Here is a 27,009-nt window from a genome sequence, read left to right as displayed (position 1 = left end):
GGCGTGATTGGGTCTAAATTAGGGCACTGCTGTGAAACATTTGGCCGATATCCGATATGCCCCAAAAAAAAACGATACAGATATTTAAACATTTTGCGGCCTTTTAAGCATTCTAGTACAGTTAAATAGTTGAAACACTGACAAAAAAGTTATTTTGTTGGCATTTTTCATATGTCCCCATTACCAGTAAAACATAATCAACCTATTTATTTTACTTACTTGCTGTGCTGTTTTGTTGTTCATTTGTTCAGTCTCAACCAGGATTTCATCATACATGTCAAGCAGTGAAGTTTCAGCTGTGTCTGTCCGTGGCCTCTTCTGTCGTGGGTCCTCTTCCTCGGTGCGCACTGTCACTGTGTCCGTTTCCATCTTGTTCAGCTGTGTCTGTAACATTTCACGTAAACCCTGTTTCTTGTCTGCATCGAAGTAGCGGTCCTTGTACCTAGCATCGAGCATGGTGGCGACACAGTAAAGAAGCTCAGAGAATGCCACCGACTAGCTTGTTGACAGCCTCTAGTAGAGTACTTTTCCAACTTAACTGCCGACACAGACCGTAGGGTTTTGTTGAGCAGGCGTTTCAATGCCATGACGGAGGGTATCACGTCTGCTGCAGACACAGTTGATGAGCTTATTTCTCCAATCAGTTGTTAGAATGGCGCTAGGAGTGTGTTCATGTTTCCTAGATGTTCTCAAATGCCATTGAAATGGCAGCAGCGGTATGAGAACCAGCACATTCTTGACCATGCAATACGGCTTTCCTCACTACGAAATCCTCGTCGACCCACCGTTCTGTCAGACTCAGCATGCTCATGGGGCTGACATCGCTGCTCCAAATGTCAGTCGTGAAGCTAATAGCAGTAGCTCATCAATGTGCGTTTCAACAATACTGTGTAACTCCGGTAGGGCAACATCTGAAAAATAGCGCCTACTTGGTAGTGTATACCGGGGCTCAAGGTGCTCGGCGAAAGCCAACATCATCCATGACAGAGAACGGTTGATTGTCAAGGGCAATGAATTCCATTATCTTGCCGTTAATGGATTTCGCCTTTTGAGTTGTCTCGCTGAAATTTTCTTACACTTTCAAATGACTGCTCGACTTGAACTTGTTTAGTTGTTGGAAGTGCGCGCTTAGTATTTTTCTGCTTTTGTTCTGTGTAGCGCTGTATTTTTCGTGGCGTAATCTACCTACAGTTGAAGTCGGAAGTTTACATACACTTAGGTTGGAGTCATTAAAACTCGTTTTTCAACCGCTCCACAAATTTCTTGTTAACAAACTATAGTTTTGGCAAGTTGGTTAGGACATCTACTTTGTGCATGACACAAGTAATTTTTCCAACAATTGTTTACAGACACTAAGTTGACTGTGCCTTTAAACAGCTTGGAAAATTCCAGAAAATGATGTCATGGCTTTAGAAGCTTCTGATAGGCTAATTGACATAATTTGAGTCAATTGGAGGTGTACCTGTGGATGTATTTCAAGGCCTACCTTCAAACTCAGTGCCTCTTTGCTTGACATCATGGGAAAATCAGAAGAAATCAGCCAAGACCTCCGAAAAAAAATTGTAGACCTCCACAAGTCTGGTTCATCCTTGGGAGCAATTTCCAAATGCCTGAAGGTACCACGTTCATCTGTACAAACAATAGTACGCAAGTATAGACACCGTGGGACCAGGCAGCCGTCATACCGCTCAGGAAGGAGACGTGTTCTGTCTCCTAGAGATTAACGTACTTTGGTGCGAAAAGTGCAAATCAATCCCGGAACAACAGCAAAGGACCTTGTGAAGATGCTGGAGGAAACCGGTACAAAATGATCTATATCCACAGTAAAACGAGTCCTATATCGACATAACCTGAAAAGCAGCTCAGCATGGAAGAAGCCACTGCTCCAAAACCGCCATAAAAAAAGCCAGACTACAGTTTGCAACGGCACATGGGGACAAAGATCGTACTTTTTGGAGTAATGTCCTCTGGTCTGATAAAACAAAAATAGAACTGAGTTTAAATGTATTTGGCTAAGGTAAACTTCTGACTTCAACTGTATGTTATATAGGTACGCACGTCAGCTTTGACATCGGTTTTGCACATTGGCGTTAAACTAGACATCAAGCCGATGCCGATGTTGGCATTTTTGGCTAATATCGGCCGATTCCGGTATGCTTACTGGTAGATTGTGCATCCCTAGACTAAATAATCATTTTGTTGTCATGAACGTGTTTGTTTGATGAAATGGACTCGTGTGAGGTAATTAAATAGTATAGATGGGATATTACTTTAAAACAAAGATCTTTGTGTACAGTATGTGTGAATGTTTATGCTATTCCAGCTAAATTACTGTTCCCCTACTCCCCAGGTGGCCTTAGAGAAACGTCTAGAGAGCGTAAACCGTGACCTGGGTTCCATCCGCATGACCCTGAAGAGGTTCCACGTTCTACGCTCCTCTGCCAACATATAGCAATGTTTTTATTAGATGACGTCATAGGTAGGGTCTAGGGCTTTTCCTGGTCAGAATGCATGGTCAGGAAAAACTCCTGTTCCTAGTTATAGATGAATAAATATCACCGTTTTCTGTGATGTAGTTGGATAAAGAACCCTGATTGTTCTCTCTTAACTCGCAGGTTGGCATTTATTGAGATGACTCATGTACTCGAGCAGCTCTGCAGTGGTCACACCTAGCTGGCACAGCCACAATGTCATAAAATATGATTTAAAACCTTAACCATACTGCTAACCCTAATGCCTAATGTTAAAGGGACATTTCAACATTTTTCAACTTCGTATTCATCATCTGCACTACCCCAACATCAACATATGTGAAATGTATGCGTTTCAATGTTTTGTAGTAAAAAATATAGAGGAAGAAAAGTGTTTCCGATGACATCGGTGTGCATCGTGGGATTTTAACCAATTGTGAGTAGGCTTTGCCTACCAATTGTCTACTAATTGGTTGATGATGTCATTGGAAACACGTTTCTTCCTCTAGCTTTTTTAATACAAAACATAGAAATGTGCCATTTTCACATATGTTGATGTTGGGGTGGTGCTGGAGATGATGATTATGAAATTGAATTTTTTTTAAATGTTCTTTTTAAATTAAGACCAAAAAGCTAATTTTTGTTTTTATACAGCCAATTTTGACTTTGCAGCTGGCCCATCTAGCGGAAACCGTTCAGTTCTGCCTCCGGGGCAAAACTCATGACAATAAAGGTCAACCTGCTCTTAACTCTGTATCACAGATCACTTGTACATGACCCACAGTCTTTTTTACACATATAACTCTGGGATATTTTTCTATATGTTTGGAAGAGCTCACAATTTTGCGGAGTATATTTTTAGAAATGCACAGATTTGTAAAGTCGTTTACTTTTTTAGACGTTATAAAAAGAGATAATATATGCTTTACTTGCTATATTCAGGTAAATTATGTCAAATTATTTGTTTTGTTTTTTTGTTTTGTTTTTCAACTTTTATTAGATTTTTTATCAGCCATCTATGAATCAATATAAATATGAATGGCAGAACATCCTAATATCCAGCAGAGTCATTTACCCATCTGGAATGTACCACTGCCATCTCAGTCTAGGTCTACATTTTTATGCATCGTTTTGATATGTTTTTATTCCTCGTACACTGCATAAAATTGTATTTATTACATTTAATTGTTGTGTTCATTACAATGTTTATTCCTGGTGCATTAAAAATATAATAATCTTGATAGCCTACAACGTTCAATAAAAATAAAAAAAAGTTTGCCCGAGCCATTGTTTTTCCCAGTTCCATCATTACTTGAAAATCTTTTACAAAAACCTTGTATTTTAGCAAATTTGAAGTTGCTTGCCTTTTTCCATTTTTATATATTTTATCTCCTTTGAACATTATTTTGTGTTAATTCTGTTGTGAAGGGAAGGATTCCATCAGTACCTAACCCCCCTCTCTTCCAGGTATACTATGGACCTCCTGCAAAAATTGAAACCAGCACACATTTGAAATATTACACACAAGTACACTGCTCCACAAATGGACATTGCTTGAAGCAATGTCTTATTGTAATGCATGGAATTTATACAGTATTTGCACTGTTTCAGTTTTTTTGGCCATGTAGTGTTTTTTTGCAGTTGGCAATGAATGACTTGACATGAACTTCACTGGAACTAAAATGTACTGTTGTTCTTTCAATAAATAATGCTTACATTATTACAACACCTGGGTCTCTGTGGGTTATCAAGACTATATACAGTGCATTCAGAAAGTATTCAGACCCCTTGACTTTTTCCACATTTTGTTACATTGCAGCCTTATTCTAAAATGGATTAAATACTTTTCTTCTCCCCTAATCAATCTACACACATTAACCCATAATGACAAAATAAAAACAGGTTCGTAGCTCTCTGGAGCAGGTTTTCATCAAGGATCTCTGTACTTTGCTCCGATCATCTTTCCCTCGATCCTGACTAGTCTCCCAGTCCCTGCTGCTGTAAAACATCCCCATAGCATGATGCTGCCACCATGCTTCACCGTAGGGATGGTGCCAGGTTTCCTCCAGACGTGTGTGAGGGAAAGATAATGTATTTACCTAATTTATTTGATATTAATGGTTAACAATTCATATTTAACTACCAGTAAGACATTTCTGTCCTACTAATGTCTGTGTTTTTATGGTCTCCGCTATAGATCCCTGCAGCTAATCTTGGCGTATTGGCACCAGAGATGGCATGAGCTGACAAATGAGTTAGACTGCATTACATAGACAATAATGTGTTTTACTAGGGATAGCTTAGGAGTAGAACAATCCCTCATTGTCTCAAAATCATCTTTGCATCTGGAAACTAAACCAGGATGGGGTTATGACAACCCTATGCAGATACAGTGGCAGTTCTAGACCATTTCAACTGGGGGGGGCCAAGCTGGGGCCAGTTGTACTGTTAGAGGGGCCAGTTACATTAGACGTTATTGTCATATCGTTTTCTTCACTGCATTGCAGGCATTAGCAGGCAAAAGACCATGTTCCGCGTTGCCACTGTCTAATAACGGATGTAAAAAAAGAACGATCGCAAAGACTTTATGTAAAAATTATTTCATACTCCACATTTAGGGGGGCCACAAGGGGGTCCAAAATTGTTGTCACAGGGGCACTGCCCCCCCCCGAACCACTAGTGTGCAGTTAACGACCGGATTAACCTAGAGTGGCTTTTGATGCCCCAATTTTTAGTGTCAGCTATATATAGTACTTTGTATTTGTGTAAAGATTGGGTTACTCGGTCCAACACCCAAGGGTGTGGGGTCGACCAGCCTCATTATTGCAATAATTAATCGATATTGAATAAAGATGATTGTTTGAAGAAATGACAGTCTCTCACTTGATTAGAATATTCCACGACACGAGACGCTTGGCATTCAGGCCAAAGAGTTCAATCTTGGTTTCATCAGACCAGAGACTCTTGTCTGGGCCACCTTCGGCACTATTACTTATGGCTAGGATGGGGGATTGCGCTCAGGCCAATTCCGGTGTGAGTTATCTGGCCCAAATGTATTACTTGAGGATCTGGCAGATGATTGAACGGGCTGCTTTATATAATTAACATTATTTTTACATATTTTCTCATTGTTTCTGTGATCAAAAAATACAATTAACATTTAAATTACATTCTTTAAGAGTCCTGTTTAAGTAGTATTTTAATTTTAGTATTTTGATACTTTGTGCAAGGCAATTGATAAGCATTAAAAACTGAATAGAGCCTCCCGAGTGGCGCAGCGGTCTAAGGAAGGATTTCATCAGTACCTAACCTCCAGATGCTGGTTCGAGACCCAGGCTGGCCGCGACCGGGAGACCCATGAGGCGACGCACATGGGTTAGTGGAGGGAGAGACCCATGGGCGTTGTCCGAGTTAGTGGAGGGTTTGGCCCGGCCGGGATGTACTTGTCCCATCGCGACTCCTGTGGCAGGCCAGGCGCATGCAAGCTGACACGGTCACCAGGTGTACGGTGTTTCCTCCGACACAAATATTTTTTTTGTGGATGGGTATAATTTGTATGTGTAATAGTAATATTTAAAATGACTAAAGCTGGTAATTTTGTATACATTTATAAAAATTTGCACCGAGCCGCTTCTGGGGGGATTCTGGTAAAAATCCGGCAAAGTCGGTGGAATTCCGGTAGACGGAAACGGCCCGATGTACTTGGGCTGATTCTGGGCAGTCATTCATTTTGATTCCGGGTCGAGTCTGACACCCGATTCCAGGCCGATTCAATCAGTTCCAGCTCCCCGGAAGAGGGCTGCTTCTGGGCCGATTCCTCATTGCTAGCTGGGTGGCCACTGCCATAAAGGCCTGACTGATGGAGTGCTGCAGAGATGGTTGTCCTTCTGGAAGGTTCTCCCATCTCCGCAGAGGAACTCTGGAGCTCTGTCAGAGTGACCATCGGGTTCTTGGTCACCTCCCTGACCAAGGCCCTTCTCCCCCGATTGCTCAGTTTGGCTGGGCGGCCAGCTCTAGGAAGAGTCTTGGTGGTTCCAAACTTCTTCCCTTGAAGAATGATGAAGGCCACTGTGTTCTTGGGGACCTTCAATGCTGCAGATATTTTTTGGTACCCTTCCCTAGATCTGTGCCTCGACACAATCCTGTCTCAGGAACTCTACGAGCAATTCCTGCGACCTCATGGCTTGGTATTTTCTCTGACATGCACTGTCAACTATGGGACCTTATATAGACAGGTGTGTGCCTTTCCAAATGATGTCCAATCAATTGAATTTACCACAGATGGACTCCAATCAAGTTGTAGAAACATCTCAAGGATGATCAATGGAGGCTGTTATAGCAGAAAAGGGGGACCAACTCCATATTAATGCCCATAATTTTGTAATGAGATGTTCGACGAGCAAGTGTCCACATACTTTTGGTCATGTAGTGTATAATGTTATCAATTTTAGAATACGGCTGTAATGTAACAAAATGTGGAAAAGGGGAAGGGGTCTGAATACTTTCCAAATGCACTGTATATGCATATCTACCTCAATTACCTCGTACCCCTGCACATCGACTAGGTACTGGTACCCCGTGTATATAGCCAAATTATCGTTACTCATTTTGTATGTATTCCTAGTCTTAGTCTTTAATTTTTATATTATTTATAATTTTTTCTCTCTCTGCATTGTTGGGAAGGGCCGTAAGTAGTTAGTCTAGATGACTGATAGGTGGTGCTGTGTTGTAGCCACCAAGCCTCCCTCACAGGTGGAAGCTATATAAATGTTTTTTTAATAGTGTCTACATTCCTTTCTGCTACGTTTACTCTATTACAGACACCTTTATGCATACTTTTCAATTATATTATGTGAGCTAAACATACAAATATAAAAATATTAAAAACATTTCCCCTAAAGTATAGTTTTTTTTAGAAATTATTAATGTTGCTGTCCCCACTACAACAACAACAATTGTTGCAATTTTGTCCTTGAAACATTTCATTGAAATACTGTAGAATTCCATTAATTCCTATGGCGGACTGATCCTACTGGGGAGTGCCAATATGTCCTACCGGTGGCCTTAAAGCCTCTCAATTACCAATACATAGGAAGAGGAAGATAGAGGCCTAACTCAACGGAAAATCTGTCTCCCTCCAGCAGGTGTTTATTTTTTGGCGCCCACCAAGCAAGGAGTTTTTGTATGGAGGTCAATGAGTCTAATTTGGTCAAAAAAAATAAAAAATGATTGGCTTATTTAGAAGTTTCGTAATGTTTAAGTTGTTAAGAGTGTACTGATATAAGTAGGAAAAGTGACATCCCGGCAACTTTGATAAAAACACTTTATACCGGAGTTTTCTCGAAATGGCTATGCATAGCCTATTCATAGCATGAGGCTAGTAGCATAGCATCGCACCCTATTGAACACAGGCGCCTGACGTCAACAACCTTCCATCTAATTTTTAAATAATGAGATGCATCCACCAAAGAAAGGATAGGGGGGAGCTAGACATCCCACTGTGTCGCTTTGTGGACAACGACTCCCATTGTTAGGGCGGAGAGACATGTATTTTGTCAGTATATCCATCATCTTTGATTATACACATAATTGCACACTGTACGTAGTAGAGGCACAGTCCAGGTCTGCGATTACAGTATATAGCCACTGTGGGGCGCTTTCTGTCTAGCCTACTACAGGACAGATATGAAGTCAGTGGCATATGATGTGGATGGGCAAGGAACATGACCTGTAGCCTACGACCACAACTGGTCATTTGTTACGTACATTTCCAGAAGGAGAATGTTTCGAGTCCGATGTGTTAGCTGTCATTGAAAAGCAGAGAGAGACAGAATGAACATTCGCTGTCAGCTTTATTCTCAAAGGGGAAACAGCAGGTGCACATCCAAATAAGTGGAATGTCATGAAAGCATCGCGATGTCCGTTGAAGAATGTAGTTTGGTAATCTGTCTTTAATCGCGGCATTAAGACTAGAATGGCCGGACAAATAGGCAATGTCAACCCGAACATGATGCAGATAGGTCTTGGGGATAGATAATTGTGTTCCTCTTTTCGGTGCGAGTCGTGATCAGGCAAGACAGTGAACCGACAGGACACTCGATGAATTGACAGCACTGCCCGCTATTGGAGGAAAAGACATGGATAGATGCAGAATTATTTGCACATTTGCTGGGGTAGCCTTTCATTTGATGTAGGTGTCATTGGTTATAGTAAAGCCATTTCTTAGCCAATAGGCCGTGTTGCGTGTATTTTGACAAATTCCAGGAAATCCAACAGCGGGTTGGGAGAATTGCAGTAACGAATTTTTATCATATTGCAGGTGAGTGTTCTTATAATCTTGATTTGGTGTTTGGTTGCGTACAGCCGCTCGATCAGTAAGGCATAGCATGGTGAGGATGAAAAATGGCCAGGTAGCGACAGATGTTGCTAGGAAACCGGTTTACATTTTACCTTCACTGGCTGGGTGCTGACATTTGACTTGAAACAATAGCAAAAAGTGTAGGAGGCGCGTCCATTAGGCTACTTAAAAGTACATTGAATTGAATACTCAAATTATATAATTGCTCCTGTCTACAGAATTCATTAAATTACTACACCAGAGAGCATGATTTTAAACTTTGAAATAATAATTCGATATTAAACTGATTATGGCAGTAGGCCGGTTATGACATTAGTCATGTAAGCACTTCACTCTGTTTATCATAATCTTCACTCTGTAAGGTCATAATCGAAGTAAGCGTACGACGATTTTCTGAGCAATCTTTCCCCTTAATCAGAGTTATAGGGTCATGGCTAGCAGGGATCCAGCTTTTGTCAGAATTGACATTTCGTAGCAGGTTTAGGATAATTTACACAGCAGGTTAGGAGACTTAGGTTAAAGTTAAGTTTTAATGTCATATGCACAAGTAGGCCTACATTGAAATGTGTTTCTTGCAAGCTCTAAACCTAACAATGCAGTAATCAATATCAATGTAGTACTAAAAATAACATAAGGTAGAACAATAACAAACAATAAATAAGAACATGAGAAGTAAGTAAGCATACTATATACAGGGTCAGTTTCAATACCATATTTACAATGTGCAAGGGATACACAGCCATGCAATCTCCATAGACAAGCATTGGCAGTATAATGGCCTTACTGAAGAGCTCAGTGACTTTCAACGTGGCACCGTCATAGGATGCCACCTTTTCAACAAGTCAGTTTGTCAAATGTCTGCCCTGCTAGAGCTGCCCATGTCAACTGTTATTGTGAAGTGGAAACGTCTAGAAGCAACAACAGCTCAACTGCGAAGTGGAGGCCACACAAACTCACAGAACGGGACCGCCGAGTGCTGAAGCGCGTAGCGTTCGTCTGTCCACTCACAACCGAGTTCCAAACTGCCTCTGGAAGCAACGTCAGCATAATAACTGTTCGTCGGGAGCTTCATGAAATGGGTTTCCATGGTCGAGTAGCCGCAGACAAACCTAAGATCACCATGCGCAATGCCAAGCGTCGGCTGGACTGGTGTAAAGCTTGCCGCCATTGGACTCTGGAGTGATGAATCACACTTCACCATCTGGAAGTCTGATGGACGAATCTGGGTTTGGCAGATGCCAGGAGAACGCTACCTCCCCCAATACATAGTGCCAACTGTAAAGGTTGGTGGAGGAGGAATAATAGTCTGGGGCTGTTTTTCATGGTTCAGGCTAGGCCCCTTAGTTCCAGTGAAGGGAAATCTTAACGCTATGGCATACAATGACATTCTAGACGATTTTGTGCTTCCAACGTTTTGGGGGGAAGGCCCTTTCCTATTTCAGCATGACAATACCCCCGTGCACAAAGCGAACATACAGAAATGGTTTGTCGAGATCGGTGTGGAAGAACTTGACTGGCCTAAACAGAGCCCTGACCTCAACCCCATCAAACACCTTTGGGATGAATTGGAACACTGACTGCGAGCCAGGCCTAATCGCCCAACATCAGTGGCCGACCTCACTAATGCTCTTGTGGCTGAATGGAAGCAAGTCCCCGCAGCAATGTTCCAACATCTAGTGGAAAGCCTACCCAGAAGAGTGGAGGCTGTTACAGCAGCAAAGGGGGGGACCAACCCCATATTAATGCCCATCATTTTGGAATGAGATGTTTGACGAGCAAGTGTCCACATACTTTTGGTAATGTAGTGTATGTGAGTGTGTGTGCATATGTGTAGCGTCAGTATAAATGTGTGTATATGTTGTGTGTGTGAGTAAATTAAGTGTATTGGAGTGTCTGTGTGTGTGAGTGTGTAGAGTCCTGTGATTGTGCATAGAGACTGCAAAAATAAAATACAAGGGTCGACTCGGATAGTCCGTGTAGCCATTTTGTTAGCTATTTAGCAGTCATGGTTTGGGGATAGAAGCTGTTCAGGAGCCTGTTGGTGTCAGACTTGATGCACCGGTACCACTTGCCGTGCGGAAACAGAGAACATTCTATGGCTGGGTGGCTGGAGTCTTTAACGGGTTTAGGTGTCTTCCTTCCACACTGCCTGATAGGAACAGGGTTAGAGTTAGCTATAATGAAGAAAAAAATATATGAACACTGAATGTACAAAACATTAGGAGCACCTGCTCTTTCCATGACAAAGACTGACCACGTGAAAGCTATGATCCCTTATTAATGTCACCTGTTAAATCCACTTCAATCAGTGTAGATGAAGGGGAGGAGACAGGTTAAAGAAGGATTTTTAAGCCTTGAGACAGTTGAGACATGGATTGTGTATGCCATTCAGAGGGGGAATGAGCAAGACAAAAGATTTAAGTGCCTTTTTGGTAGTAAGGTAGTAGGTGCCAGGCGCACCGGTTTGAGTGTGTCAAGAACTGCAACGCTGCTGGGTTTTTCACGCTCACAGTTTCCCGTGTCTGTCAAGAATGGTCTACCATCCAAAGGACATCCAGCCAACTTGACACAACTTTGTAAAGCATTGGAGTCTCAAAGGGCCAGCATCCCTGTGGAACGCTTTCGACACCTAGAGTCCATGCCCTGACGAATTGAGGCTGTTCTGGGGGCAAAAGGGGATGTAAGTCAATATTAGGAAGGTGTTCCTAATGTTTTGTACACTCAGTGTATATCAACAGAGATGGGTGGTATTTCTCTCACATGTATTTGAAATACAGTGAACTCCAAAAGTGTTGGGACAGTGACACATTTTTTGTTGTTTTGGCTCTGTACTCCAACACTGGATGTAAAATTATACAATAACTATGAGGTTAAAGTGCAGAATGTCAGCTTTAATTTGATGGTGTTTTCACCCATGTCGGGTTTACATGCTTTGCAAGAAGAACAATTTCCCTAATAATCTTTTTTACATGGACGCATATCAAATCAATTTACGTGATGGGACTCTGATAAATGCAGAAAATCGCCAATCAAAATAAATCCTCTACCATGTTAGTTTTGTGAAGCATATTTGATTCTGAGTTCGGACATATACAGTTTGTATGTGAAAACTAAAAATGGGAGCCACTGCGGCCCCTGATGATGAGTTCAGATTTTTGCCCGTCCCTGGCCTAGCTGATTGTTGAGGGGAGGAATGTCAGTGAAACATCTAAAATAGTCCTGGGCCTATCGCAATATTCCAAAATACAATCGCGGGAACAACACAAAGGAGAAAAGACAAAGAAAAAACTCTAATCTGTCTTTAGTTATCAAAACTCTCAACTCAACAGTAGGCTAGTCCTATAGCCTATCTTATTGGCACTAGCGGAGATTATCGCCCATATCCCTGTCTTTATCATTGGGTAAGTCAGTGACAGTGTCCTGAGAGAGCCCGCTTCCCGCAACTATCCAGACTAACTTGCTGCAGCCTGGTAGAATCGACGACCCTGTGAGGGCCCTAGGGGACCCCATCCCAAAAACGGTGACCACGCCGTTTGGGGTGGAAGAGCTGCCAGCCACTTGTGCACGCTCTCTGTTTAACAGTTGTTGCATTTTTCTTGGAGAAGTGGTATGACTTACACCTTGATCTCACCGACAGTATTAATGCGCAAAATGTCACGCAGTGTCATCTGGATATGGGCGCAACAAAAGTTCAGCATTCACCTTCTGCTACCATTTCTATCAAGTCATCAGTTTTCTGTCAAGTCATCAGCATTCAGTTTGACGCATACTTTCGATAAATCCAACATATGCACCACACAGAACGCACTGCAACTGCCTCTGCAACGCAGTGCTGGAAGGCAAACGCAGCGCTCCATTTGAAGTGAATGGACTTCTGGTGTACCAAAATGCAATGACGCTGTCGCTGTGATCAAGGCGTAAGCTGATTGTTCCTTCCTACTCTGTTTTCAATGGTCCAATGCTCTTTGCATTATTTTTTGGGGGGACAGAGAGAAGGTTAATCGTTGTTAAGGTCCTTTAGCCGTTTTTCTCGGGCTGCCAAGGCCCAGATAGTGATATAGTTTATCTTTCACTGTTATGTCATCTCTAAAGGGGGGGAGTCTCCTTCTCAGTGCGTACTCCCTTAGTTTCGGGAACTCAGAGGGTTGCTGATGTTGGGACCACCCTGGCTTTGAAGAGCATGTTTTGCATAATGCGAGTTGGCCGTATCCCCACATCTGAGATATTGAAAGCAAATAATTGAAAGAGAATTTGCATAAACTTGGCTCTCTGATATTATGAGTGATATATCTGGTTCCCCTGCTCGCAAGAGCGTGAGGAATATATATCTGGTTCCCCTGCTCGCAAGAGCGTGAGGAAGTGAACCATGCTTGAGAATAACCAGAGGGCGGGAGAGTGGCTCATTTTAAGGAAGGTGAGGGTCTCCCCTAATTTGCCACTCTACCTGTCTGTCTCCGACAGACGCTTTTGATGGCTAATTCCGAGAGTAGGCGATCCTTAGCGAATCCCCCGCATATGATATATCTGACTCATAATATCAGAGAACAGAGGTTAGGCAATTAACCTTAAGATTTCCATTGGCGAAGCAGTTTCTACATATCTTCATACTAAAGCAACTTTGATAACACTCACGGTCAGCTATAACAAGGTATTCTGTTAGAGGCTAACTGTATGTGCATGCCTGTGCAGTAATAGTTTTCTTAGCAGGGCAGCTTAATTGCTTTATCCTCAGTCTCTGTAGAATAAACAGTGCATTTCTCCAAAAAAGGCATGACAATGTATTATTTCTCTTTTGGTGTGGTCACTGCTTTCAATGAGGAACTGAATGTACACCATAGAGATAGTTAGAGGATGCAACATTGTATCTGTCCCATTATGGTGTTTGCTTGGGCAGCGCCCAATTACTTCTATGAGTTGGTAAACAAACTGAAAGGGTGCATACTGCCACCTGGAGTGTGTTGTTTGAACGGGTATAAAGCCAAGGTTGATGATTTACTGCCACCTGCAGTTATGGAAGGTTTGCTCAAGAGTATAATTCATTAACTGATCCCTCCTGATGACCTAGATGGAATTATGTGATCCTTCCTTAACTCATATGAAGTCCCATCCAGTTGACTACTTCAAAATGTTGAAAATCATCAACGGCGCTGCCCATTCTGAAGCAGGCTTTTGGGCACTAAAGTCCTCTATCTATCTCTATGATATACACACATCACAGCAGGACCAGATACAGAAAAAGAACACTTTGGAATAGTGTTCTTTTTCTGTCTCTCACCATATGACCAAAGACATCACTACATCACTGAGGGACACACTGAGCTTTTTCTGCAGAGACAGTTGCATTGACAAGCAAGACTCAGCCCGTACTCTTCACAGACCGGTGCAGCATAACCAATCAGAGCTGCAGTAGGCCTATATGCAAGTAGAACATTGCCATATATGGATCTAAGCTGTTTACTTTCAACTGGACTGTGCTTACAGCAGTGGTCATGAGTAGATGTGATTGTTTTGAGATCAAAGAAAGAGCTGCATGTAGCCACTTGTGCACATTTTGTTCATATCCTTTGTTAGTTGGTGAGTTATTCGCCCAGTTATAGATCATTTGTAGTCAGCAATGGGGGAGTGATTGCTTCCTACAAGAGCACAAAACGTGTACATTTCTAGACATCTTTGAAAAGCTAGTCAGGTAAAGAGTATATATTTTTTTTGTCTTAAAGGGGCAGTGTTGTATTTTGAAACATGCTTGAATAAGTTAAGTAGCCAATAGGCAGAGAGGGTAGTATAATTTGTCTGACTATCTGTAATAATGGTATGGGAATAATAATGCATTTTATTTTGTAAAGTTTCTTGCATCAAACGACACAAACATGTTTAGTCACCTTGTCTGAAGGAAATGTGGATAAACAGGTTAATTAATGCATGTTTATTTTCAAAAGTCTGATGGAATGTAGGCCTACATTATGATCAAATGGCCACAGTAGCCTACTTGGCCACTGTTAAAACTGTAACTTAAAGTGGGTACAGCCTCAGTGTTCACAGTGAACATCGATGGAAGTTGCACAGAATTTGCGCTCAGCAGACCTGAAATTTACTCAGTGCCCCCAAACATTTGAGGGAACATTGATCAGGGGCCTGGTTCCTCTGGGAGTTTAATGGGGCACTCCGCAGTTGAGTCAATAATAGTCAATGCGCCCCCCCCCCCCCCCCCCTGTAAAGATGGGGCAGGAGAAATCTAACCACTCTCAAAATCACAGACAGAGCTATGGGTACAAGGGCTGACCATCCATGATATCAAAATGATAGGCATTTGTAAGTTATATTCTTCAAGAATCAGTGGGTACACATCATGAATCTATCAATCGAAAAATGAATGTAGCAACTGCAGATTTCCCCTTTAAGGTAATTACTCTATAGACAGTGGGGAGCAGCCGTCCCATAGGAGAACACTGCCTGTTTCAGCCCTGAGGGGTGTGTGTTAATTTGTATCTTGGGCTCAAGGGAACCTGGCGCCTCGCCGCTCCAGTCCCCTCTACACCCCGCTTCACCTAACACACCTAATTACAATTAACCCAGGCCTATTTCAATACATAGAAATGACTTCCTGCTCTATGAAATGGCCCTTATTCCTTCCTCTCTCAGACAGAATGACTGGCATTATGTATGAGGAGTCTGGATGAACAGGGAGCTCTGCTGTGTGTGATAATCAAGGCAGAATAATTAGGTTTGTATTATGAATACTGTTAGGAAGCAGCCAGCGCAGAAACAATGAGTCATACTATTGATTGCCGCCTTTCTTCTCCCCCTCCCTCTTGCCATCCCCTCTTTCGATAAGGCTGTGGACTCCATCAGCAGCAGCAGCAGGAGCTCCACTGCTGCAACAAGACCAGAGGGAGAGAGAGAGAAGCTGTCACAGGATGCCATGTCATCCCCACCAAGAGGCTATTTATAGCAGGGTAAACACAGGGATTCCAGACCATTGAACATGGCTTCCCAGCCAATGAATGACTATTCCATTCAGCTTGTCTGGTTCTAAGTCACACTCATTAGTTTGTGTTATTACAGAGCTGTGGCAGCCGCTCTCTACTGGAGCCATCAAAATCTAGATTTTTTTATGGGCAAGATTTTTTTTATTGCATAGTCAACCAAAAGTATTTTTATTGTATAGTCGAGCCATCAATGAAACAATGGCAGCACAAGTTACAGAGACACGAGTGGGGTGTGTTTGTGGGAGGGTGGATGTGTGTGTGTGAATGTCTTATGATATGATGCAGGGCTGCCCTTTCGTAACTAGGTTTCATATAACGGTGTACTTACTCAATAGTCATTGGTTCCCTATTTACAGTACCCCATGAGTGTTTGTATGTGAGTAACATACATTTGTGGCTTAACACTGTGAAAATACACCCTTTCCTCTTAGTCAAAGCACATCATTGTCCTACCAAGTGCCACAAAGATACCTATTTGCTAATCAGACCCTCTGTATTTCTCTCTCCATATATCCCCCCACACACACACACAAATGTCTTTCTTTTAGGCTCTCATTTCCTGAAGCAAAATGGGTTAGAATGGGGGGAAAAGTACATGACAGAAGCTTTAATAGTTTTGTCATCAGGAGAGACTATGTAAAAAAAACAAAAAAACATTCTACTCTGGCAACTGCTATTCCTGGGAACTATTTTGGAGAAGATAAAATAAATGGTGTTATTACTGAAATACGCCTGTCTTTTACGTCACAACCAGCTTACTGGCTTACCACATTGCTTATCTCCATAATGCCTCGTTTTCAGTAAGATGGCATTGGCAACATCCTGAAACTGTTTTACCACCGCATGCGCCACCAAAATTGACGTCCTTTTTTATGTCTAGGGGAAACTTCACGTCAGCGTTTTTTAAAAAGGTATTATTTATTTATTATGAATCCCCATTAGCTGCTACCACATGTCTACAACACTAAATCCATGTGTACGTGTGTGTATGTTATCATGTAGTCATGACTCTATGTAGTACTGTGCACCTCCCATAGTCTGTTCTGGACTTGGGGACTGTGAAGAGACCTCTGGTGGCATGTCTTGTGGGGTATGCATGGGCGTCTGAGCTGTGTGCTAGTCGTTTAAACAGACAGCTCAGTGCTTTCAACATGTCAATACTTCTCACAAATACAAGTATGGATGAAGTCAATCTCTCCTCTACTTTGAGCCAGGAGAGATTGACATGCATATTATTAATATCTGCTCTCTGTGTATATCCAAGGGTCAGCCGTGCTGTCCTGTTCTGAGCCAATTTTCCTCAGTCCCACTTTGTGGCACCTGACCACAGGACTAAACAGTAGTCCAGGTGTGACAAAACTAGGGCCTGTAGGACCTGCCTTGTTGATGGTGCTGTTATGAAGGTAGAGCAGCGCTTTATAATGGACAGACTTCTCCCCCATCTTAGCTACTGTTGTATCAACATGTTTTGACCATGACAGTTTACAATCCAGAGTTACTCCAAGCAATTTAGTCACCTCAACTTGCTCAATTTCCACATTATTTATTACAAGATTTAGTTGAGGTCCCAAATACAATGCTTTTAGTTTTTGAAATATTTAGGACTAACTTATTCCTTGCCACCCATTCTGAAACTAACTGCAGCTCTTTGTTAAGTGTTGCAGTCATTTCAGTTGCTGTAGTAGCTGACGTGTATAGTGTTGAGTCATCCACATACATAGACACACATAGGCTTTACTGAAAGCCAGTGGCATGTCGTTAGTAAAGATTGAAAAATGTAAGGGTCCAAGAGCTGCTCTGGGGAATTCCTGATTCCACCTGGATTATGTTGGAGAGGCTTCCATTGAAGAACACCCTCTGTGTTCTGTTAGACAGGTGACTCTTTATCCACAATGTAGCAGGGGGTGTAAAGCCATAACGCATACGTTTTTCCAACAGCAGACTATGATTGATAATGCCGCACTGAAGTCTAACAAAACAGCTCCCTTTTTATCATAAATTTCTCAAAGCCAATCATCAGTGATTTGTGTAAGTGCTGTGCTTGTTGAATGTCCTTCCCTATAAGCATGCTGAAAGTCTGTTGTTAATTTGTTTACTGTAAAATAGCATTGTATCTCGTCAAACACAATTTTTTCCAAAAGTTAACTAATGGTTGGTAACAGGCTGATTGGTCGGCTATTTGAGCCAGTAAAGGGGATTTTACTATTCTTAGGTAGTGGAATGACTTTTGCTTCCCTCCAGGCCTGAGAGCACACACTTTCTATTAGGCTTAAATTTAAGATATGGCAAACAGGAGTGGCAATATCATCCGCTATTATCCTCAGTAACTTTCCATCCAAGTTGTCAGACCCCGGTGGCTTGTCATCGTTGATAGACAACAAAACATTTTTCACCTCTTCCACACTCACTTTACGGAATTCAAAATTACAATTCTTGTTCAGAATTTGGTCAGATATACTTGGATGTGTAGTGTCAGTGTTTGTTGATGGCATGTCATGCCTACATTTTCTAATCTTACCAATTAAAAAATCATTCAAGTATTTGGTAATATCCTCCGGGTTTGTAATGAATGAGCCATCTGATTCAATGAATGATGGAGCTGAGTTTGCCTTTTTTCCCAACATTTAATTGAAGGTGCTCCAAAGCATTTTACTGTCATTCTTTGTCATTTATCTTTGTTTCATAGTGTAGTTTCTTCTTCTTTTTGTTCGGTTTAGTCACATGATTTCTCAATGTACAGTGTGTTTGCCAGTCGGTTGTGCAGCCAGATTTATTTGCCATTCCCTTTGCCTCATCCCTCTCAACCCTACAATTTTTCAATTTCGCATCAATCCACAGGGATTTAAGTTTTTACAGTCATGTTCTTAATGGGTGCATGCTTATTAGTAACTGAGATGAGCAATTTCGTAAATGTGTCAAGTGCAACATCTATTTGCTCCTCATTACACACCATGGACCAACAAATATTCTTTACATCAACAACATAGGAATCATTACAAAACTTATTGTATGACCACTACTATTATATATATATATATATATATATATATATATATATGTATGTATGTGTGTGTATGCGTGTGTGTGTGTATGCGTGTGTGTGTGTGTATATACTGCTCAAAAAAATTAAGGGAACACTAAAATAACACATCCTAGATCTGAATGAATGAAATAATCTTATTAAATACTTTTTTCTTTACATAGTTGAATGTGCTGACAACAAAATCACACAAAAATAATCAATGGAAATCCAATTTATCAACCCATGGAGGTCTGGATTTGGAGTGACACTCAAAATTAAAGTGGAAAACCACACTACAGGCTGATCCAACTTTGATATAATGTCCTTAAAACAAGTCAAAATGAGGCTCAGTAGTGTGTGTGGCCTCCACGTGCCTGTATGACCTCCCTACAACGCCTGGGCATGCTCCTGATGAGGTGGCGGATGGTCTCCTGAGGGATCTCCTCCCAGACCTGGACTAAAGCATCTGCCAACTCCTGGACAGTCTGTGGTGCAACGTGGCGTTGGTGGATGGAGCGAGACATGATGTCCCAGATGTGCTCAATTGGATTCAGGTCTGGGGAACGGGCGGGCCAGTCCATAGCATCAATGCCTTCCTCTTGCAGGAACTGCTGACACACTACAGCCACATGAGGTCTAGCATTGTTTGCATTAGGAGGAACCCAGGGCCAACCGCACCAGCATCACAAGGGGTCTGAGGATCTCATCTCGGTACCTAATGGCAGTCAGGCTACCTCTGGCGAGCACATGGAGGGCTGTGCGGCCCCCCAAAGAAATGCCACCCCACACCATGACTGACCCACCGCCAAACCGGTCATGCTGGAGGATGTTGCAGGCAGCAGAACGTTCTCCACGGCATCTCCAGACTCTCACGTCTGCCACATGTGCTCATTGTGAACCTGCTTCATCTGTGAAGAGCACAGGGCGCCAGTGGCGAATTTGCCAATCTTGGTGTTCTCTGGCAAATGCCAAACGTCCTGCACGGTGTTGGGCTGTCGGCACAACCCCCACCTGTGGACGTCGGGCCCTCATACCACCCTCATGGAGTCTGTTTCTGACCGTTTGAGCAGACACATGCACATTTGTGGCCTGCTGGAGGTCATTTTGCAGGGCTCTGGCAGTGCTTCTCCTGCTCCTCCTTGCACAAAGGCGGAGGTAGCGGTCCTGCTGCTGGGTTGTTGCCCTCCTACGGCCTCCTCCACGTCTCCTGATGTACTGGCCTGTCTCCTGGTAGCGCCTCCATGCTCTGGACACTACGCTGACAGACACAGCAAACCTTCTTGCCACAGCTCGCATTGATGTGCCATCCTGGATGAGCTGCACTACCTGAGCCACTTGTGTGGGTTGTAGACTCCGTCTCATGCTACCACTAGAGTGAAAGCACCGCCAGCATTCAAAAGTGACCAAAACATCAGCCAGGAAGCATAAGAACTGAGAAGTGATCACTACCTGCCGAACCACTCCTTTTATTGGGCGTGTCTTGCTAATTGCCTATAATTTCCACCTGTTGTCTATTCCATTTGCACAACAGCATGTGAAATTTATTGTCAATCAGTGTTGCTTCCTAAGTGGACAGTTTGATTTCACAGAAGTGTGATTGACTTGGAGTTACATTGTTGTTTAAGTGTTCCCTTTATTTTTTTGAGCCGTGTATGTTAGGCCCAGTCTTTGGAACTTAGGTTTTCCTAGATATGGCTACTATATTCACTACATTTACTGGATACTGCTTTCAAGCACATTTCTGCAGCATTAGTAAAGATGTGATGAATACATGTTGATGATTTCATTCCTGTGCTGTTTGTAACTACCCTGGTAGGTTGACTGATAAGCTTTTTCTTGAGTTGGCAGCTTATGAAAGCCAGTCAATATTTAGATCACCCAGAAAATATACCTCTCTGTTGATATCACATATACATTATCAAGCATTTCACACATGTTATCGAGATACTGACTATTAGCACTTGGTGGCTATAGCAGCTTCCCACAAGAATGGGCTTTAGGTGAGGCAGATGAACCTGTAGCCATATGACTTCAATAGTATTTAACATGAGATCATCTCTAATCTTTACAGGAATGTGGTACTGAATATAAACTGCAACACCTCCACCCTGGCATTTCTGTATTTTCTGTAAATGTTATAACCTTGTATTGGTACCACTGTATCATCAAAGGTATTCTCTACATTATTTTCAGAGATAGTCAGATAATGGATGTCATCTGTTACTAGAAAGTAATTAATTTCATGAACCTTGTTTCTTAAGCTACATATGTTAACATAGGCTATTTTTAGCACTTTTCTGGGATGCTTGCTTGTTTTCATTGCTTTACTGGGAAGATTAGCAGAAGTAGATATTCTCATGTTATTTATGTTAGTGCAGGGTGGGCTGCACACAGTGGACTTCCTACTAGGGCACCCCACCTAAGTGCTAACAGCATAAATGTGGTTCATAGACACATGATTGCTGCATACATAGCTGTAGCATCAGCAGAGGCATTCGGGGCAGTCAGAGGGACATAAATTAGGTTACTTACATTGTGTCTACCAATGGCCCTGGTATAATGTAAATTTGCTAAAGCATTATGATGACTCGGCAACACAATGGTAGGGATTAACTAAGCTGGGCTTGGGTCATTGATAAGTCATTGTCTCAATGCAGCCTTATAAGGCTGTGAAATGATCCAGGAACCCAAATGATTTGGGTGGATCCCATCCTCCTTATAAAAAGTGTTTTGTTTCCAAAAGGTATCGTAATTGTCAACAAAAGTTACACCCATTGAGCGTTTCTGTAGTCAGGAGCATGATGTTTCTGTGTGTCAATCATTTTTTATTTCATTTTTTTACCCCTTTTTCTCCCCAATTTCGTGGTATCCAATTGGTAGTTACAGTCTTGTCTCATCGTTGCAACTCCTGTACGGACACAGGAGAGGTGAAGGTTGAGAGCCGTGTGTCCTACAAAACACAACCCAACCAAGCCGCACTGCTTCTTGACACAATGCCTACTTAACCCAGAAGTCAGCCGCACCAATGTGTCGGAGGAAACACCGTACACCTGGCGACCATGTCAGCGTGCACTGTGCCCGGCCCGCCACAGGAGTCGCTAGTGCGTGATGGGACAAGGACATCCCTGCCGGCCAAACCCTCCCCTAACCCAGACGACGCTGGGCCAATTGTGCTCCGCCCCATGGGTCTCCTGTTGCGGCCGGCTGCAACAGAGCCTGGACTCGAACCCAGAATCTCTAGTGGCACAGCTAGCACTGCCATGCAGTGCCTTAGACCACTGCGCCACTCAGGAGGCCCTGTATGTCAATCATGCAGCCATTTTGGAGTACTGAATGATGTGTCTGTGATAATACAATGCTGTTACTGGCTTACATATCATTGTGAGGGTATGACTAAGGAACCCTTTGTGTTTTTCTGATGTTTGCCTGGCCTCCATTTTGCAGGTTATGGGAGTGTAACATTAACTGTAGGTCGCATCTAAAGCCCTCGTTCTCATTACCTACCTGTGTGTGTTGCCTAACTTCTGTTGAGCACTCACTCTAATTACCAATCTCTTCACTTTGTTCAAACCCAGCCAGGCGTGTCACACCCTCATCAAACATTCACGCACACACGCACTGCATGCACACACACATTTTATGTACTTCTATCCTCATGGGCACCTAAAATTAATTTCCATTCAAAATCTTATTTTCCCTAACACTAACCCTTACCATAACATTAACCACTAATCCTAAACCTAACCACTAACCCCTTACCTTAATTGTAACCCTAACCCCTAAGCTTAAAATAGCCTTTGTCCTCATGGGGATGTGTGAAATGTCCCCAGGTGGGCGAATTTTCCTTCTTTTACTACCCTTGTGGGGACTTTGGTGGATTTTAGGTCCCCACAAGAGCCAACCCCCCCTCCCCCTGCACGCACGTCCACACACACGCACACACACACACATATGTTTTACTATCCTTGTGGGGACCAACACATTTATTCCCAATCAAAATCCTATTTCCCCTAGGCCAACCCTTAACCTTAATTCTAAACCTAATCTCTAAGCCTAAAATAGCCTCCTGGTCCTAACAAGGATAGTGAAACCAAACCACACGCACACCTGCACACATATGTACAGCCTCCTATCGTACACTCTTCTACCGGATACCCAGTTGAAGCGTCCGTCCGTTAGTTAAAAGTTAGTCCAGGGTATCATCTTCCCCTGTCCTCTCCCTTTGTGTGTGTGTGACGATGTGTGTGTGTGTGTGTGTGTGGGTGTGAAGATGTGTAGGCTTATGTGTGGCGGTATTTGTAGCTGTGTGTGTGAAGATGTGTAGGCCTATGTGTGGTGGTGTGTGTGTGTGTGACCGCGCACAGGCTACACTCTCCCCCTGTCTGTTGTTATTAATGGTCGCTTTAATAGGATACGGGCCGATGGTCTTAGTAGAAGCTTCATCAGCCACGCACACACACACACACACACACACACATCCACACATACGCTACGGCCAGGCCAGGTTGTATATTACCCAGACTCAGAGCATTGGACCCTGGCCAGACAGTAATGCTAATAGAGTGTGTGTGTGTGTGTGTTGCTCTCCCTCCCTGTGGTTGATTCATCTCTCTCTGCCTTCATCTCGCTCTATTTTTCTATCACTCTTTCTCTCTCCATTTCTTTTTCTCACATATACACACTCTCTCCACCCTCTTTCTCTCTCCTCTACCACTTCTCTTTCTCTCTTTCTCTCATGACAACTTGGTTACCAGAGAACCAGTATGGCATCTAAGACGGTGTGAGGGGGTTGCTCAGTACAGTTCAGCTAGCATGAATACACCACGTACTTTCTTTCTCCACTTTCTACCATACAAACACAACAGTAATTTACCTCGGATGTTTCTAGTGTTTGTGCTTATTAAAGTTCCTTAAATGGCCGTGGGTTTAAAAACTGTCAGAAACACACAGCAGTTCCGAAATTCAGAAGAAAGTGAGAGGTCTCTGAATGCCCTTATATGATAGACAGGAGAAACTGGCTAACGTCAGGACTGTAAGCCATGTACTAGTTCTCTTTGGTGGCTTGACACAACACCTAGTCTAACTCTGTTAAAAGGTTGAATGTTTACAAGTCTGTCTGGTGGGGCTACATACAGACTAAGTCATTTGGTCCAGAATTGATTGCATCATTTTCTTGTCTTCATTTTGGGATTATAGAATATACACTGCTCAAAAAAATAAAGGGAACACTTAAACAACACAATGTAACTCCAAGTCAATCACACTTCTGTGAAATCAAACTGTCCACTTAGGAAGCAACACTGATTGACAATAAATTTCACGTGCTGTTGTGCAAATGGAATAGACAACAGGTGGAAATTATAGGCAAAGACACCCCCAATAAAGGAGTGGTTCTGCAGGTGGGGACCACAGACCACTTCTCAGTTCCTATGCTTCCTGGCTGATGTTTTGGTCACTTTTGAATGCTGGCGGTGCTTTCACTCTAGTGGTAGCATGAGACGGAGTCTACAACCCACACAAGTGGCTCAGGTAGTGCAGCTCATCCAGGATGGCACATCAATGCGAGCTGTGGCAAGAAGGTTTGCTGTGTCTGTCAGCGTAGTGTCCAGAGCATGGAGGCGCTACCAGGAGACAGGCCAGTACATCAGGAGACGTGGAGGAGGCCGTAGGAGGGCAACAACCCAGCAGCAGGACCGCTACCTCCGCCTTTGTGCAAGGAGGAGCAGGAGAAGCACTGCCAGAGCCCTGCAAAATGACCTCCAGCAGGCCACAAATGTGCATGTGTCTGCTCAAACGGTCAGAAACAGACTCCATGAGGGTGGTATGAGGGCCCGACGTCCACAGGTGGGGGTTGTGCCGACAGCCCAACACCGTGCAGGACGTTTGGCATTTGCCAGAGAACACCAAGATTGGCAAATTCGCCACTGTGCTCTTCACAGATGAAAGCAGGTTCACACTGAGCACGTGACAGAGTCTGGAGACGCCGTGGAGAACGTTCTGCTGCCTGCAACATCCTCCAGCATGACCGGTTTGGCGGTGGGTCAGTCATGGTGTGGGGTGGCATTTCTTTGGGGGGCCGCACAGCCCTCCATGTGCTCGCCAGAGGTAGCCTGACTGCCATTAGGTACCGAGATGAGATCCTCAGACCCCTTGTGAGACCATATGCTGGTGCGTTTGGCCCTGGGTTCCTCCTAATGCAAGACAATGCTAGACCTCATGTGGCTGGAGTGTGTCATCAGTTCCTGCAAGAGGAAGGCATTGATGCTATGGACTGGCCCGCCCGTTCCCCAGACCTGAATCCAATTGAGCACATCTGGGACATCATGTCTTGCTCCATCCACCAACGCCACGTTGCACCACAGACTGTCCAGGAGTTGGAGGATGCTTTAGTCCAGATCTGGGAGGAGATCCCTCAGGAGACCATCCGCCACCTCATCAGGAGCATGCCCAGGCGTTGTAGGGAGGTCATACAGGCACGTGGAGGCCACACGCACTACTGAGCCTCATTTTGACTTGTTTTAAGGACATTACATCAAAGTTGGATCAGCCTGTAGTGTGGTTTTCCACTTTAATTTTGAGTGTGACTCCAAATCCAGACCTCCATGGGTTGATAAATTGGATTTCCATTGATTATTTTTGTGTGATTTTGTTGTCAGCACATTCAACTATGTAAAGAAAAAAGTATTTAATAAGATTATTTCATTCATTCAGATCTAGGATGTGTTGTTTAAGTGTTCCCTTTATTTTTTTGAGCAGTATATATATACAACACAGACAGAGATCTTGTGGCAGTCTCTTCACACCCCCACACTATGGGTTTTAGGCTAGGTTTCTGTATAGCGCTTTCTGACATCAGTTGATATAAAAAGGGCTTTATAAATACATTTGATTGATTGACTCTCTCCCACCAGCTCCAAATATTTGCATTTAGTTTCCATAAACGATTTCAGAAGCAAAGGCGTGACGAGCCAGAGGGGAGTTCAATAGAGAGAAGGGTGTTGATGAAATCACCAATCTTTGATGATGAAAGCATATTTCCCAGTAAAGGTGATAGACCAGACTAGAGTGGCAGCCTGGCGGGAGATGAGAAAGTCCATGATCATGGCTGATATGTTTGACTGGCCATCAATGTGCCTACTGACACAGTCTGTTCTACTACAACACTATCACAACACACTTTGTGTGTGTGTGTGTGTTTCTGTGTGTTTGTGTTTGCACAATACCTACCACTTCCCCCATAGCCACCAAGAAATAGAAGCTTTTCCAATCCCGCTCCAGCAGCGGAGGTGATATGAAATAAACTGCGTCAGGGTGGGAAATCGAATGCCTTAGTTTTCACTAAATTCTCTCTCTCTCCCCACCAGAGACCCAAATGGAGCGTTTTTAATAGCTCTGAGCAATAGCAGGCAGGGAGAGAGAGGGGGATGATGGGAGGCAAACGGATGGTTGGATGAACAGTGAGCGTCTGACGATTATCTCAGCTCCCCTCCTTCCAGAGAGCGAGTGATTTATTGCCTCATTCAAATAAACGGTGGAGAGGAAGGGAGAGAGTGGAGGAGAGAGCGCGGAGGAGAGAGATCAGACGCATCAGAGCATGTCGCGTCACAACTGAACCCCCTCCTCCTCCTGAGCTAAAAATAGACTGCCTTCACTCATCGTCTATTCCAACCCCTCCTCACACATACAGTTACACACACTCACACACACACACCGCACGCCAGGGGCACGTTCCTTCTCATTCACCTCCCTGTGTCTCCCCACCCCACCCCCTCTGATATAGTGACGTTGGGCTTGTATGATGATGACATCAGAGCTATGTGGGTCCAGGCTCATTACTCAGGCAAGGCAGAGAGGAAAAGGTAGAATTCCTAGAGGAAAGAGGTGGAGTTGTATGCCGAATTGGGATCCATTTCTTGGTTGTCTGTGCGTGAGAAGGAAATGGTAAATTAAGGTGTTCTATTTTATTCTAGTTGGACTGTTTTTATTTGGACTCCTCTCTCTACTAAACAGAGAAGGAAGGAAGCTCTCTATACTATATGTCTATAGCCTCAACATAGGTGTTGCAAAACTGAGAAAGAGGAAGGTGTCTTTAGCATCTGGGCAGAGCTCATACCAGATTTTGTCAAAAGAGAATGAGATCATGTAGATGTGAAATGTGTCAGAACTACTCTT

At 43.2% G+C, this 27,009-nt stretch overlaps 2 protein-coding genes across 10 annotated transcripts in view; both read left to right on the top strand.

The window, feature by feature from the left end:
• The window catches only part of LOC106562457 (M-phase phosphoprotein 9), a 36,002-nt gene extending 31,805 nt beyond the window's left edge, over positions 1–4,197 (top strand). For both annotated transcript variants that reach the window (XM_014127364.2, XM_014127356.2), the window contains exon 23: positions 2,351–4,197. In XM_014127364.2, coding sequence (XP_013982839.2) covers positions 2,351–2,452 — 102 coding nt within the window. In that variant the 3' untranslated portion in view covers positions 2,453–4,197. The remainder of the gene's footprint in view (positions 1–2,350) is intronic.
• A 4,033-nt stretch (positions 4,198–8,230) lies between these two features.
• The window catches only part of LOC106562412 (membrane-associated phosphatidylinositol transfer protein 2), a 63,490-nt gene continuing 44,711 nt past the window's right edge, over positions 8,231–27,009 (top strand). For 7 of the 8 annotated variants that reach the window (XM_045688835.1, XM_045688829.1, XM_045688836.1 and 4 more), the window contains exons 1-2: positions 8,232–8,790; positions 15,662–15,782. The gene's annotated coding sequence lies outside the window, so the exon portion shown is untranslated. Of the gene's footprint in view, positions 8,791–15,661; positions 15,783–27,009 lie in introns of all 8 variants that reach the window. The other variant, XM_045688826.1, reaches the window with a different exon arrangement.

Source organism: Salmo salar, chromosome ssa01 (assembly GCF_905237065.1).
Source record: "Salmo salar chromosome ssa01, Ssal_v3.1, whole genome shotgun sequence".
In the NCBI taxonomy this organism is placed as follows: domain Eukaryota; kingdom Metazoa; phylum Chordata; class Actinopteri; order Salmoniformes; family Salmonidae; genus Salmo; species Salmo salar.
This window is presented reverse-complemented; position numbering and strand designations above follow the sequence as displayed.